At 30.6% G+C, this 16596-nt stretch overlaps 2 protein-coding genes across 2 annotated transcripts; both read left to right on the top strand.

Annotated features, from left to right (window-relative positions):
• The first annotated feature begins 293 nt into the window (after nt 1-293).
• LOC101220343 (rRNA-processing protein FCF1 homolog) lies at nt 294-5153 on the top strand. Its single transcript, XM_004136594.3, has 10 exons — nt 294-486; nt 1224-1383; nt 1482-1547; nt 1695-1800; nt 2058-2100; nt 2196-2268; nt 2630-2717; nt 3710-3766; nt 3841-3919; nt 4730-5153. Exons 2-10 carry the CDS (start codon nt 1313-1315, stop codon nt 4741-4743), a joined length of 597 nt encoding a protein of 198 aa, XP_004136642.1. The 5' UTR covers nt 294-486; nt 1224-1312; the 3' UTR covers nt 4744-5153.
• Nucleotides 5154-13411: 8258 nt separating this feature from the next.
• Nucleotides 13412-16334, top strand: LOC101220104 (haloacid dehalogenase-like hydrolase domain-containing protein 3). The gene is made up of 6 exons (XM_011653893.2): nt 13412-13865; nt 13962-14068; nt 15027-15135; nt 15243-15404; nt 15599-15772; nt 15883-16334. The coding sequence occupies exons 1-6, from the start codon at nt 13536-13538 to the stop codon at nt 15910-15912; spliced, it is 912 nt and encodes a 303-aa protein (XP_011652195.1). The 5' UTR covers nt 13412-13535; the 3' UTR covers nt 15913-16334.
• Nucleotides 16335-16596: the final 262 nt, after the last annotated feature.

Below are 16596 nucleotides of genomic sequence, written 5' to 3'. Positions count from 1 at the left end.
ATGCAATAAAAAGAATCAATAGTAAAAATGTAAATAGGAGTAATACTTAATATTTTAAAACTTAAACACAAATTATATCCATCAAATGAATTGTAATAGGTTTGAATAAATAAAAATAAGGACTATTTTGAAATAAAAGAAAATTATAAAATAAAACAAATTATCATATTACTAATAATGACCGATTAATCTAAATTGTGATATTTTATTATTTTGTAAATATTAGAGAAGATTTGATACTTAAAATAATTTAAAAAGTAATAAGATAATAAATATAACAATAGAAAGTGGCAAAACCCTAACCTCCATCATCGTCCTTTACTCTCACGTGCTCCACCACACCTCCTTCTTCTTCTTCTTCACTCCGTCTCTTCCTCTCTTTCAGCAGCTCATTGTCGCCGCCCCCTCTCTCCCGTTCAGTGCTACTGCCGCCGTTTCCGTCGCCGTCTTTCCTCTGCTCGTGTCGTCCCAGCCTCTCTCCAGCAGGTTTTCCCTGATTTCCTAATCTTTCGTCTATTGATTTGTTGCCTATGTCTTTCTATTAAGGCTTTGATAGTCTGAACGTCTCGTTTTTTTCTGCTGGAAATTGCCTTGTTTCTCCGACCATGAATTTTCTAGCATCTCCCTTCTTTATTTATCAGAGGACTAGTCTGAATAGTCTATCCTGTTATGAAATCCTCTTTTAATCCTTAACTTGTAGGAGCAATTTTGATTTACCAAACAACTTCACCCTTGTTTATACTTGTATTATCTGAAGGTTATAATTGGAGTGAAGGGATTTTTTGTTGTTGTTGAAATTGTAGAAAATATTATGGTAAAATGGGCATATGTTAAAAATTGGAAGGATTTAATTTAAGTTTCATGGAAATATTGTGGAGGAACAAAAAAGATTTTTATGGAGAAATTGAGTACATGGGTAATGTAGGAGCCATCACTGTTTCCCCCTCTTGGGAATCCTTAGAGTTACCACTGTTTAGCTTCGGTATCCTCTTTTGAAACAAGGGACGCATCTGTTGAGTGCTTGAAAGAAATTTAGTCTTTTTCACGTTACTTTATCGTCAATATTTTTATATTTGAACTCAATATGTCATATGTGTTAACATGTATGATATGCACGAGTTATGTGGAAAATGGTGCAAATATATTACTTTTTGATTGTGCTGTTGAGATTTTGGGATTCATATAAATGATTGTAAGTTGTTTCCTCGTTACCAATGTTGCAGATAGTGAGCAAGTTCTCTTTTAAGATTTAAAGCATTGAAATTGCATCTGAGAAAGCACAACTTCAATTTTTTACCCTTCAATCAACGAGATGGGGAGGGCCAAGAAAGGACCCAAATTTGCAGTCATGAAGAAGATGGTCACCTCCAAAGCGATTAAAAAGTATACCTTCTGTTGTTTCTTTTCAATTGTCAGCTTTATCTAACTTTTCTTTAAAATCTTATTTGCTTATGTTTATTTTGTTTTGTTACTTATCTTAGCTACAAGGAAGAGGTCTTGAATCCAAAGAGAAAAGATCTAACAAAAGAAAACCTCCCAAGAAATGTGTAAGGAACTTCTTGAGCTGACTATTTTCTACTTTATCTTTCCATAACAAATCAACATTTTCTAACTTTGTTGTCTGGGCATAAGAATTGTTTTCTACTGTTGGTGTTGTCTGTGACAAATGAATACTTATATTTCTGTTAATTCAGTCCAAATGTTCCTTCGGCACTTTTCTTCAAGTACAACACTGCATTGGGGCCACCTTATCGGGTTTTGGTGGATACAAATTTCATCAATTTCTCCATTCAAAACAAGGTGAGTGCTTTACATTTTTAATGAGAATATAGTATATTATCACTGTGTGATTCCTCTGGAAATGTAAAGTCCATTTTGTTATGAATATGTTTGTGGATAATTTGAAAAATATATGTATTTTTTTTTTTGTAAACTAGTGGATTTTCTCTCGTCAAATTTCATATGATGAGAGCACTACATCATGCAGGTAAAATTAAGGATATAATTTCTTTCTACTTGATGATTGAAGTGGTTTTTTCTCTCCTTTCTAATTGCAGTTGGACTTGGAGAAGGGAATGATGGACTGTCTATATGCTAAATGTAAGTCGTACATTGACAGAAAATGTATTAGAATTCAGTATTCGAGAAGTGGTATTCTTTGTGGACATGGATACTTATTTGTGATCATGTTTTAGGCACTCCTTGTATAACAGACTGCGTGATGGCTGAGCTTGAGCGATTAGGTCAGAAGTATCGCGTTGCTCTGAGGTAAATTTATGTTTCATTTGTCTTTCAGAAGATGAATTATCTATGCACGATTTTGTATTTTTCTTTTCTTGTCCATCTTCAATTTTGTTGTGAAGGGGAAATTCAACCACTCAAAATAATTTGGAATGCCAGCAAAGCATTATTCAAATAGTCGAGTAAAGGTTATGAAAAGTTGAATATTAGGATTGGAAAGAAATAATAGAAGCTTTTAATTTAATTTCATGGGGATATGACTCCACAATACCATATTCTTGGTTTTTCCTTGTTCTTTAGATCTGTATATTTTTTAAAGATTACTGCTTGTTTCATTCTTTTGCATCTCTCAAGTTGGTATTATTTACTATTTTTTGGGCTTGAGCAGAATAGCTAAGGACCCACGTTTTGAGAGACTACCCTGTACTCATAAAGGAACCTATGCTGATGATTGCCTTGTTGAAAGGGTGACTCAGGTGAGAACTGAAGGCTTCTTACTTATTATGATGTTCGTTGACCTGATCACAGTTGTTCCAACTTCATATTTAATTTCCAATACATTTATGATTTATCTAGATAACTCTAATACATTTATCTAGATAACTATGTTTTAGATGGTTGACATTCTTAATACTTAAAAGAAATATATTCCTTATTCCTTATATGTAAGGTAAAGTTGGGGGCAACTTGTAATTTTGGAGCGTTCTATTTTGAGCTTTGTTTAGTTAATTTTTCTTCAATATATGCTCAAATCTGGATAATGGATCACTTTTTCTTGAAACGGATATGAGCCTCTTTATTAAATGTACTAATAAAAGAGACTAATCGTCAAAGTACATGAGAATTATACTAAGAGCGAAAAGAGTGATCACAAATAAAAGTACAGACGAATTGAACAAACAAAAACAACACAAGCGAAACCCTGAGCAAAACAGAAGAACAATAAGAACAAAAAAAAACTTAAAAGTTTTTCCACAAGAAGCCCAAAAACAGCTGAAGGTTGCAAACTAAAAACTTCAAAATGGATTGGAGGAGAACACCAAGAGAGAGCAAATTGCCAAGCAGCTTGTTGTTGAAAAAATATGTCTCCTAAGTAGTCCTTAAATCTTTGAGTGAGTGACTGGAACCAGAATATTTGGGAAGAACTTTAAAGGGTTAAAATAATAGAAGCATCCGTCAAACCTCTTGTGATCCACTAACACAGCTCAAACCAAAATAATTCCACATTTCTCAACAATGGTATGGTTTATTATATTTGTATATATTGAACTAGGATAAAAAAAACAATGTATTAAGTTATTGGAGGAATGGGGAACCAGGCTCTCACGTTCTATCAGATAAAGATTATAAGAAAAAAAAAGGATGAATGAGTTGTAAAGTTGAAGTAGAGATGGTGATCTATATCCTGCCTTTTCACCCTGTTTTTTATTATTTTATTATTTTTAACAGAAGCTTTCTTTTTGTGCAGCATAAGTGTTATATCGTTGCTACTTGTGATAGAGATTTGAAGCGTAGAATTCGCAAGGTATAATCGGATCATAATAGTTGGGAACACACAATGTTGGATTTAGATGTAGTAACTCGCCTATTTTCTTGCAGGTTCCTGGCGTACCCATCATGTATATAACTCGGCATCAGTATTCGATTGAGCGGTTGCCTGAGGCAACAATTGGAGGAGGTAGGCTACAACATGTCTAATCCATATAACAAACAATTTTATTTAACTTCTTGTTAGGTCATTCAACCCAAGGATTGAATTCATAAAAGGTGTCCTTTGATTTATCTTTTTTCTAATGTGGTGGTGAAGATGAATGGACACTCTCTGAGAGAGCAAAAGAATGTTACCACCATCTTTTTATTCATTATGCTTTTCATGAGATATACTTCTAGGGAATCATTTGGCCTTTTGACCTTGTTATAGAAAGCACCTTACTTTTGTCCATCTTCCATTTTAGTGGGATATTGTGGCCTCGGTATCTCCAAGCTTAGTGAAGAAAGCTGGAATTTCTTGGCAATAGGTTTATTCAACTAATGGCACATTGGCACTTGGATAGGGAGAAACAAGATTATAGTTTCTAGAATAAGTTGTTGGCATGGGATAAGTTACAGTTTCTCTTTGGGTTCCTATTGCCAAAACTTCCCACCTAGTGAGTTTTGTGGGGAATTTGGAGAGGAATAATAAAACTTGTTGATAGGGTCTGGAAGATGTTTAGTCTTTCGTTGCATTCTGTGTGATGAAATTATTGGAGAGAGCCTCTTTTCTAGTTTCTCTAGTTAGCTCCGTTTTTGTGGGCTTGTAGTTTGCTCCATTCTGAACAAAACTTAGATCAAATAATTGGTCACATTACACAAGTGTTCATTAATTTTGACATTTCAACTATTAAGTAAATTCTTTTGAAATTTGCAAAAGGAAGAATTCCCATGAAAATTATTTTGAGTTAATAATATTGGACATCTGTTTTAATTTTTAAATTTATTGTGAATGCAGCGCCAAGGATGTGATTGTGGGACTTACAATGATGGACAAAAGAAAAAAACAAAATTCTTGAAGAGGTTTTTCCCCTCCACCACCAACCAACTTTCCCCAAGAGAAGATTAAATTAAAAGAAAATATTAGGAGGCCTTGGTATCATGTAAATTTCTTTTGGCTTTAGGATCTGTTTCTTTTTGTTGCCCCTCCTTTCTACAATTATTTGCTTTTCTTTTTACGTCAAGTTAATGTATCCCCTAAAGATGAAAAAAGTGCTTCTCCCTGCTTCTGGTTGTAGAGATGCGTATGAGCATTTGTTGTACTACAACTACTATGGTATTAAATTTTGGTTGATCTGTTGATGTCTCTGTCATAAGGTGTGAACCAAACAATTTTGTTATATCATAAAAAAAACTAATGAAAAAAGAAAACATTATGTAAACTCGATTAATCATGAGAATCACTAGTGTCTTGATAGTTATCTTGCACATTGTTATGTTCACAATGAGAATCACTGCCTATCTTTTTGCATCAGGGGATGTATGAACTGTTGAAATTGAATAAATTTTGTATCAAACATGGATTTTGAATTACATTGCAAACACATTCAATTAATTATGAGGCATCAAACACCCTCTCAAGGTACCAAACCACTTAAACAGCTTACCCAATTATGAGCTATCAAACACCATCCTCTTAACCACTTAAACAGCTTATGACAATATATCAGTGGTTTCTTCAAACAAAAATGGAAGCCCTGTTAGAAAAGAACTAAAAAGCGTAGTCTTATTTATGGATAAGAAAGAAAGGGTAAGAACGTGAAGTAATCAATAGCAATATGGTAGAACTCAAGAAACAAGAAATGAGTATTAGAATTGATAAAATTTGAGTAAGATAACATATCCTTTTCATTGGTAGAAATTCTAAAATTAGTGTCAGATCTCACCAATTGATTCAATTTCTGCATTTTAATAAACATAATCAATAAGAAGGAAAATTTTGATTCTCATTCCTTAAAGTGAAAATGGCGTGAGAGATGTAATGAAAGGTTGATTTGTTAACAAAATTGTATGTATTTGTTTTTACTAAAAATCATAAAAATGAGACATCCTTTAGAGACCATACTATTACTATAGTCTGTACTATTTAAATTCACACTATAGCATATCGATAGATTCAATTAATAACATGTTGATTACTTGCTTGTTTGAATGAATCTCAATCACATGTTGTATATGGTTGAGAATTTATATTGACTAGCTTCTCCACCATAAGTTAAAAGTATCACAAGATCACAACTCAATATGAATATACCTGTGAGAGTCAAAATTAACGAGTATAGAAAATAATTCCCATGGTCCCTAAACAAACATCGACAATGTCAAAGCATTTGGCTTAAGGAAAAAATAGTATTGTAGCTGTGTTTTTGGGTTGTTGCTTGTGGTTCTCATCCCACCAAATTCATCAACATGAAAATAACAACAAAGTATAATCAATAAAGTAGTCTCCTAAATACCAAATCTATATTGACCTACGAGTTTGTTAGTAACATCATCACGAGTGTGTTTCAAACCCCTCTATCTCAATTGTACAATTAAAAAAATTGTATTACCTTGAATTTAGGAGGATGACATGAATGGACTAATATCGCATCTGAATGAAAGGGATTATGAAGACATAAAAGTTACTATCTATACTAACAAGGTGTACATTCGACTCATCATAGGAACTTCAAGGTTAAGTGTGCTTAGTGTAGAGCGATCTTAGTTTGGTGACCTCTTGGAAATTTGCCCTGGATGCATGTGAGTAAGAACAAAACATGTTGAAATAACCAAGTTGGTTTATTGGAGCAACTTTCACATGCATCCTAAAAGAACTTATATTAGTTTGATTCAAGACACGGACATATGACGTAGTTAGATTACAAGGTTGCAGAAAAAGGTTATAGATCGTTACAAAAGTAGCTACCTATATAAAGGTTATCTTGATCTTTTGGTAATCATAATTTCACCATGATTATTAATAAAACATATTTCAATAAAATCCTTATTGAATATTAGTGATCCTTTTGACCGATTCATCTAAAGTTTAGCTGCTTTCTACTTTCATTTATCTCTATCATGACTTTACTCTCCAACTGTCTTTTGCTTTCAATCCAAGTTTTATAACTTTTACATGTAGAATAGGTTAAAACTATTTCGATTCATATTAATCATGACTAAGTGAGTTTGGGAAGTGATTTTAAATTAATTAAGTTATTTATAACATACATTCAAAATCAATTTGATGATATAAGAAGTATACCGTTAATTTTAATTACTAAAGACGTATTTTGAAGGGATTTTAAATTTAACAAACATGCCTTTAATTTTTATCTTGCTCATACACTAATGAGTTTTGTCACATAATCATGCTTCAAAGCGTATAAACAAACATCACGTTGATTTTTCAAGTGATTGTAAACATATCATATGAGCAATTTGAACATAAATAACAATTTCAAAATCACTTACAAACCTATTCTTCAACCAATTCCGACAAAACGTAGTATATTAAAATGAGAGTGGAAAAGGGATTTATGTAAACGAAAGGAAAAGTTATAGATAGATATATGTGGTCACAAATGTATGAGTATCTTTATCTCAAAAACCTCACCTCACTTCCTTTGTTGAGTTTATTTGAAAGGAAAAAGTGGGGTCGTTTGAATTTGTGCACATAAAACATTTGAGGCCCATTTAATTTGTTGAAGGGTCAATTTTGTGTTGCTTCTTGGTCACATTTATCAAAGTGTTTTTGAATGAAGAGAATAGTGAATGCTTAATTGCTTCTTCCTTCTTCCCTTAGCCACATATTTTGCTCTGTCATTTCCTATTTCGTCCTTCTAATCTTTCAATTTTGAATCCCATGGCCACATTTTATTTGCCGGTGTTTTCCATTTTCAAATTGCTCACACTTCACTGTCTATTCATCTTTAATCATAAAATGAGAATCATCATAAGTGCTCATACTAAGGCTAAATTTGTCTTCTTGAAATGTCTTTTTATCCAAAAGGTAAAAATTCTCATGGGACTAAATTTAAGATTAACTAAAGTGTCTTACATTATTCAACAATTTAAAAAACTACATACACACATAATCAAAAATACAAAAAAATTGTCCGTAATTAATAGTCATCCAACACGCGTAATATATTTGGAAAACAATGTTTAGATTTGACTGTTCTTTTCTACGTGAGATCCTTTAGATTTGGGCAGCCAAATCTAAACGATTTTTTTCAACGTTCTTTGCTACACGATTATTTAAATTTAGTTATTTTTCGGTACATGGTCATTTAGATTTGGCTATTTTTTTATCGTTTAACTTTGGAAATTGTTTAAATTGGATAGACAAATTTGAAAGATTTTTTGGTACACGATCGTTTAGGTTTGATCAGATTGTTCATATTTGGTTCGTTTAGATATTTGATCGTTTAAATTTGACTACCAAAATCTATACGAATTTTTTTTCAAGATTCTTTATATTTGATCAACGATCTTGAACCAAACAAATAGATCTTTTATATTTGGTACACGATCTTGAATCAAATAACCGTTTAAAAGAATATAAAAGAAAAATGGAAGAAGAAGAAAAAAAATGGCAGAAGAAAGACAAAAAGAAAAACAAATCTGAAATATCAACGATAGTAGATTGTTGAGTCTATCACGATCTATCACAAATAGATTGTAATACCTTATTATATTTATAATTATTTTTAAAATAATTTTCTTATATTTAATGGTTCCATATATTTTTTAATTAATTATTCATTTTTTCTAACAAAAACTACAAAATCTTCCCTTCTTAGTATTAGGTTATATGCATGCTAAACACATTTTTAATAATTTAAATGATTAATTATTTTTTTAAAATATCATTTAAGATAGGAATTAGAGCCTTGACTTAGTTAAATTATATTGATCTTAACTTTTTAAACAATAAACTTTAACGTGCTAAATTAATTTAGGCTCCATTTATATTGATTCATGAAGAAAAATGTTTTTTTTTCTTAAATTTAAATTATTTAAAATTCATCTTAAAAACTATTTGTAACACTTTATTCGAAGTATACGTTAAAATTAATTAATAGAATTGGACTAAACTTTTCTTAACGATATCTACAAAATTTTCTTTTTCCATGAAGAGATTTGTAGTTTGTCCAATAGAAATTTAAGATTATTAATATGAAATGTGGATGTGGAGGATGATAAGAATATTTTTCTTTAAAGAATCACAAAGACCATACTTTGAGTTGATAAATAAATACGTTACATTCAATTAATTGTTTCTTACACACATAAATAATCCCAAATTTATGTAAGTGATTACATAGAAAACTAAATGGGAAAGGAGTTTAAACAAAAAGAAGAGATCATGGCTAATTGTGGTGGCTATGGTTTATCCCTAAACACCCAAATGAATAATAAATATGATCTATAGCAATGATGGTATTTTGAAGACTTCTTCCACACTGATATTAATATCAATTAATATAATTTTTAATATATTGGGTAGATTTATGAAGTATACATATATAGAAGAAATATATAATTTTCATATAATTTGTTAAAAAATAACCCTATAAATAGAAGCATCAACGATAACATTTATTGTAACACTCAAGTTTATAAAAAATAATACGTTAAATGAACAGAGATCACAGCTAGATAATAAAAGAAACTATAAAATTTAAAAGTAAAGTGTGCTTAGCTTGGAGGTTTGTATGTGAGAAATAATCCCTCCTAGAATTTCATTAAATCGTGGTGGTTCGTGGAGATGTATTTATTTTTAGAACCACTTCATAAAGAAGAAGATAGCATGGTTAGGTCGTAAAGGAAAGTTGGAGTTATTAGGTATCAAATTTGAATTTTGAATCAAAACTTTAATGTTCATTTCATAACTGAAATACAGACAAATAAACTAAAATATTTATCAAATATAACACTTTTTTTAGATTTTATCAATACTAGACAGTAACAATACTTAAATGTCTATCATCGATAGAATATGAAACTTTTTGTAAGTATTTTGAGTAGATTTTTTATTTTAAAAATTTGTTTCGTTATAATTTTATTATTAAATAGATAGAAATAAATATTTTTATAGAATTGAAACCACACCCTTTTAATACATTGACAATGACAAAAGATTCACCCGTAAAAGTTTGTCTATATATTAAATACTTTCCCCTTTTTCTACGAAAAGGAAAAATAAGATGAAGTTATATATATATCATTTCGCTATAATTTATCGTTTTATTTTATTTTGAGTACAGTTGAGAGAGTAACGATTCTATAAACCAGCTTATTAATAAATATAACAAAATGTTACTGTCTATATAGTTATAGACATTGATAGACTACTTTAATTTATTTATGATAGACATCATAAATATCTATTATGCATGTTTTTCTAGTCAATTTGAAATAGGATTTTGCTCCAAGTTAAATAATTTACACTAAATTTAATTTCTATAGAAATGAACGTTAATTTGATTGGTATAGATGATAATCATAATTTTGTAAAAAAAACTTTCTCAACCATGCATTTATAGCCTTAGATTTCTTTCATTACATATATGAATCACACAATCTCCATTAATTTTTGTAGCTCTCTTTAAACTCAAGCATGGCATTAATTTTTTTAAATGCATCAAGGACATTAATTTTAAATTAAAGTTGAAAGCAAAATAACTATATAATTTTGGCAATTTTGTTGGTCATAAAAACCAAAGTAATAACATTGTCACTAATAAATTAAACAAAAAAAAGTATAAGTAAAGTACCCATAAAAATTAGACATGTTCCGTAATTATTTTGATTTTAGTTTTCTTTCGAAAAATTAAATTTATAAACATTATTTCTATCTCTAACTTTCAATCAATAGATCAAAAAAACTAAAACGATTAGTTTTTAAAAAATTATTATTATTTTAAAATTTAACTAAGAATTGAATGAATGTAGTTGAATGCGTAAATTATTATAAATCATAAAATAAAAACAAGTAGTTACTAAAGTCTATATTTATTTATTTTCAAAAGGAAAACAAAAAGAAAAAAAAGTTTTAGTAAAGAGGGATTGAGGATATAAGTTATGGTTGTCATTTTCCATCTTAAATGCGTTAGGAAAGACCCAAACATATGAGTCTACTTTTTACGAGGTAACGGCCACACAGACGGCAACCACTTTTTTTTTTAATCTTTCTATACCCATCCGCTCACCCCATCATACTATAAAACCTAATATTTTAATTTCTCACACCAAAAATATTTCTCCAAAATATATAATCATTTGTCTAGTAAAATTGAACAACTAAATCATAATCACCATTAATTTTAAATTATAGCAACTTATAATTAAGTATTGTATAACAACATTTTAAAAAGAATTACAATTCACAATCAAAATCTACTTTTAATAAACTCTATTACTCATATTCAAATCTAAATTAGATAATATTTGCTAGTCACAATATCGTTAGAAATCAAATAATAGATTATTATATTAAAAAAATCAGTATTTATTATTTAAATCCTTTCTAAGATAGAAAGTCAATATATATATGACACGAAAAATTATAATATTGTAGTGAGAAATATCTTTAAAGATAACGATGTTTTCAACAATTTTCATATACATATGCATGTGTACTTATTTTATGCATACTCCCCAAATTCTTAATTCAAAAATTTTGACGAACTCACATGGATGGAGAGACAGTAAGGAATCTTTTTATTAATATTGTAAATTGTAGAACTTTGTAAATTTGATTAAAATATAGTGTTTTCGATTAATACTTTATATATCAAATTTTGTAACAATTATTATTATTATTTTTTTAAAGAAGAAGGAAACTCATAATATAATTAGTAGTGTAGAACGAGAATATATAATAATGCTAAAAAGTATGGGTAGTAAATAGGGGGAAATAATGATGACGTGGGATACAACAACCTACATGGGGTGCCACGTCAATGAGTTTGATGTGTCGCGTTCAACAGCTGGCAGAAAAATTAACTTAAAGGATAAGATTTTTGCAATAATTACAAAGCTACCCTCCCCATTTCTTCATTGAATGAGACTTTCATACAATCAATACTCAATAGGAATGGGAGAATGAAAAGCCTCCATCTTCTATCCTTTTGTCTCTTTCAAGCTTCAATAGAATCTTTACCTTTTCTCTATCTTTAAATTTTCAATTTTCCTTCTCCAAAGTCATCTTCAATTTGACTCCAAATATTAAACACATCCAACTTACTCTATCAATTTTTAAAATACGATTTTAGAAGGCAGTTGCTATTAGTATTACTATTTATTTAGTTTTATCTGCATGCATAAAGCATAAAGAATGAGGTTGTTTTTGGTAACTTCGAGTTGTTAGATCTATACAAAATACACACGTTCAAATATATATAAATAAAAGTTTTTAATTATTACTCCACTCAAGTAAAAGCATTTACATTAGTCCAAATGAATCTAACCTAACAAAGTTTTTAATCCAAATTTCATTTTTATTCTTTTTCTTTGTAAGTATAAAATATTTATCTAAACTTTAACTTGTTTTATGATTCTAAATATATATCAGTAGTGAAACACATTTAATTTTTCATATTTTGGTATCGTTTAAATTATTATTATTATTGTTATTATTTGCTTATTTCTAAATCTAATTTGTTTTATAGGTCTCATGCAAGTCATGGTTAAAAAAATTAAGAATACAAATTTAATTTTAAAAAATTGAAAGTAAATAGATATGGAACAGTCTTCAAAATCAAAATTAGGAATTTTAACTTGATTTTGTTTTATAATGATTTAATTTTCGAAAAAAAATCATATAGTTTCCCACAAGCTTTTTAAGAATATAAATAGTACATTATTTGAGTTCCAATTTATTTTTCTGGAAAAAAATGGCAAGATAAATGTATGAAACATAACTTTGAAGAATTTAAAAAATGTGGTCATTATTTAAAGAATGAAAATAGAAGTTCAAAAGTTGGAGGGTATAAATATAATTATACGTTTGAACTATTTAATAATTTTGTGTGGAGGTAAGCGTAACATTGTGTGAGACATGGAAGAATCTTGAGATGTGCCAAAGTACATCATGGACCCATTTTAATATCTTGTGGCCAACCTTCGTTTCTTAATTTTCTTTTTATTTTCAATTTTTGTCACCTTTAAATCAATTCTTTACCTAATAACATTACCCAAAAATGTCCTTTAAGTAGACAAAGTCAATTATTTTTTTATAACCAAAACCAATTATTAAATAAGCATATTAAAGTAATTACAAAGATATTTTTTATATGTCTATGACTACCCCACTTTTCTATAGTTTATTAAGTCCTTGCTATTACTTTATAACCACGGTGTATAATTAAAAAGCATACATATTTTAATGCATGAATTATTATAAATATAGATAGAGTTCTAGTGTTTATGAATGATAAATTTGTGAATGTATTATTATACAATAAAGTGGGATTAAATTGAATGATTCAATTTGATGCTAAGATGTCACATATGACATATAATATCCCCCACTTATCAAGTGTCCATAACGGCTTAAGAATAAGAATCAAAGGGGGTATTATCGTCAGTAAAACTAAAGTTAAAGGGCAAATTTGGAAACACCGAATAAAAAGGATCAAAGTTTTCCTTCTATGGCACTGGCAGAGCCTCTATTTGAAGACACTCCAAAAGCACTTTCCATTTTATTGCCAAAGGGAATTGCGAAGAAGAAGAAGAAGCTCTCTGTGAAAAAGCTTGCACTCAAATGAAGTTCGACAATGGCGCTAATTTCTACTAGAACCAAAATCTCAAGGATTCTCTCCACTTTCTCTCCTAATACTTTGCTTTCACGACCTCCATTTCCTTCTAATGGCGTCCAGGCGGCTGCTCGCCTCCTTCCGTTTGGAGGATTCGGGTCTTCATTTGCTTCCTCTGCTGTTGCTTCCGTGGAACCCGAAACCCTAGGTTCTAGTGGTATCGGGTTTGAAATCTTGGGCGTTAAGGATTATGAGGATTACCGGAGGTCTCTCTATGGCGATATCACTCATAAGGCTTTGCTCGTTGATGCGGTTGGGACTCTTGTTGTTCCTTCTCAGCCTATGGCTCAGGTCTCCCTCTCTTTCTCTCTCTTCAAAGTCTTAATTCGTTTATTTCTGTTTTTTCTGTGTTAAATGGTTACGAACTTACGATGTGTTTTGTCGCAGATATATAGGGAAATAGGTGAGAAGTATGGAGTGAACTACTCGGAAGGGGAGATTCTCAATAGATATAGAAGAGCGTATGAGAAGCCTTGGGGTAGATCTCGCCTCAGGTCGACTTTCTTCGAATTTCAGTTTATTATGATTAATTTTGGTTTTATTACTCTTAATGTTGTGGTCTCGATCTGGAGACCTTGTTTTCTGTGAATGAAGAGTCCCATGCATTACCCTCATTGACAAAAGACCGTTGTTGACTAGATCAAATCGAACGTATAATTAAGAAGAAATTAGATGTCTTTTAGGTGATTAGCTGTTCATCAAAGTGCATGTGCTATTTGGGTTTTGTAGTTTAGTGTAAAATTATTTGGGCTTAATTGGCATAGTTTCAAGGAAATTATTGTGTATTTAACGAATTTTTTTTCACACTGTTAGGTCATTGACCATTATAATTCTAGCTTTATGTTTGTGGTTGTGGCCATCCAGTTTCCTAGTTTATTTTGTAAATTTATTTTGTCAGAATTAAGTGGACTTAAAACCTTTAATAAATATTAATCAAAATTGATTGTCATGGTTTGTGTTTTCTTGGTCAGTCCGAAGATTAAATTGGTCTAAATATCTTTAATAGTGGCAAACCAGGCTTAGAAATACCTTCCTTTTTCTTCAATTCTTTTTTATTGGAGAAATTGCTTACTCGTTAATGATCTATTGAGATCCTGATTGCTAGCTGCATAACATTGAGGATTTTGTTTTGTCCGAGGGGAAATGGTTAATAAACCTTTCCCAGGATCTTTGTATCAGTTCAAATGGCAGTAGTATCTCCAATTTGAATGGTAGATTATGTCCTCACCAATTAATATGGGTTTTCACTCTGTTTTAGATGATATCATACTAAATTTACTTTCAGGATTTAACATTAATCCTAACTAGATTCCTTTATTCATTAATTGATCTTTTGAGGATTGTTTTGTCTGATTAATCCAGAGAGCGAAAAGTTTTTTTGTTTTAATTCTTCTCCTGTTCCTTTTTAATTAATGGCGTAATGAAAGTAATTGCTTTTATGGAACTCTGTAGATATGTGAATGACGGGAAACCCTTTTGGCAATATATCGTCAGTTCTTCCACAGGCTGTTCTGATTCTCAGTATTTTGAAGAACTCTACAACTACTATACGACTAACAAGGTTAATTTCTGGCAGCCGCTTTTTCCTCTAGGAATTCCACTGTTTGTTTATGTCTTTTATTATTATTGTAACAATCATTTTTGCCGATAATGATAAATCTCTTGCAGGCTTGGCACCTTTGTGATCCTGATGCTGAGAAAGTCTTCAAAGCTTTAAGACAAGCAGGTGTAAAGATAGCTATTGTGTCAAACTTCGACACTCGATTACGACCTCTTTTGCGGGATTTGAATTGTGATCACTGGTTTGACGCTGTAGCAGTGTCAGCTGAAGTGAGTTCATTAATCTCTTTTCACTGCTTCTGATGTTCTTGTATATGTTTTTGCTGCTACCTCTTCTCTTTTTTTTTTTTTTTGTGTATTTCATGCGCTAGGACTTGATTTGGTTACCAACTGCTTTACTTCGACTGTTTGACATGTACATTTGAACTTACTTCAGTTGTTCTTCCTAACCTGATCTCCAACAGGTTGAAGCTGAGAAGCCCAATCCGACAATATTTCTAAAAGCCTGTGAATTATTGGGAGTGAGACCTGAGGATGCCTTACATGTTGGGGATGATCGTAGGAACGATGTATGGGGTGCTAGAGATGCAGGTTGTGATGCATGGCTTTGGGGAAGTGATGTACACTCCTTCAAAGAGGTATACCTCTTACCTCTTATCTGTATCAAAGCGATTCGTCTACTATGGCTCTGTCGTTTTTATAAAACCAAGGTTGACATGCTGGTATTTTGTTATGTTGATGTGTGTAGGTTGCAGAAAGAATTGGAGTGAAAGTGTGAAAGAGAGTTACGAGTTTTAGTAAAAGCATTAAAGTTGAATTTCCATGGAAGCTCTCTGGGATGTACAGGGTTTTACCAGTGAGAACAGCTGAGTGTATATATATGTAAAATATATATGTATCGTGTGCTGTGTTTGTAGTTTGTAGTTTGGTTCGACTGTTTTTGCTACCAAGCACACTAAATAAGAACAAACTCTTTTTTCTTCTTGTTTGTTTCCCTGAAATGGTCAATCGCAGATCTTAGTTGTAAAATAGTGCAAGGGTTTACCAAAAGATTCAGATCGAGTAGGTTTAACTCATGGTAACGTCTTAATAGAATTTAATATTTAATGAGTTTTTCTTTTTCTTTTTCTTTTGCATTTCCATGCTGTACCAGTTTCCCCTGTAAGATTAATGGAAGTTTAGTAAATTTATTGTTGATAACATTATTTGAAGGTGTCTAATCTTTTTTTTAGTTAAAAATGAGGACATCAAAGATTAACATAGACTTGGTATTTGCATAATTTATTTTCCCATTGCCAAGGCACAAATATTATTAAAAATAGCATGTGAAATAATAGGGAGACGAATATATCCTGCTTTTGATAATTCTAATTACGTTGCACCACTATCTTCATAGTCGAATATTATGATTAATTAAAATACACGTAGTCTTATTTTTAAATACATTTATAATTAATAAAGT

Source organism: Cucumis sativus, chromosome 3 (assembly GCF_000004075.3).
Source record: "Cucumis sativus cultivar 9930 chromosome 3, Cucumber_9930_V3, whole genome shotgun sequence".
NCBI classification, from domain to species: Eukaryota; Viridiplantae; Streptophyta; class Magnoliopsida; order Cucurbitales; family Cucurbitaceae; genus Cucumis; species Cucumis sativus.
Note: the sequence above shows the minus strand (reverse complement) of the source record. Positions and strands in the feature narration are given on the sequence as shown.

What these genes read in the sequence shown, in the direction of transcription:
- LOC101220343 (XM_004136594.3), top strand. Translation starts at nt 1,313, where the DNA reads ATGGGGAGGGCCAAGAAAGGACCCAAATTTGCAGTCATGAAGAAGATG. An exon ending in ACCTCCAAAGCGATTAAAAA is followed by an intron (nt 1,384 to 1,481) that starts GTATACCTTCTG and finishes TACTTATCTTAG; the next exon opens with CTACAAGGAAGAGGTCTTGA. An exon ending in GGACTGTCTATATGCTAAAT is followed by an intron (nt 2,101 to 2,195) that starts GTAAGTCGTACA and finishes ATCATGTTTTAG; the next exon opens with GCACTCCTTGTATAACAGAC.
- LOC101220104 (XM_011653893.2), top strand. Translation starts at nt 13,536, where the DNA reads ATGGCGCTAATTTCTACTAGAACCAAAATCTCAAGGATTCTCTCCACT. An exon ending in ACTACTATACGACTAACAAG is followed by an intron (nt 15,136 to 15,242) that starts GTTAATTTCTGG and finishes AATCTCTTGCAG; the next exon opens with GCTTGGCACCTTTGTGATCC. An exon ending in ATGTACACTCCTTCAAAGAG is followed by an intron (nt 15,773 to 15,882) that starts GTATACCTCTTA and finishes TGATGTGTGTAG; the next exon opens with GTTGCAGAAAGAATTGGAGT.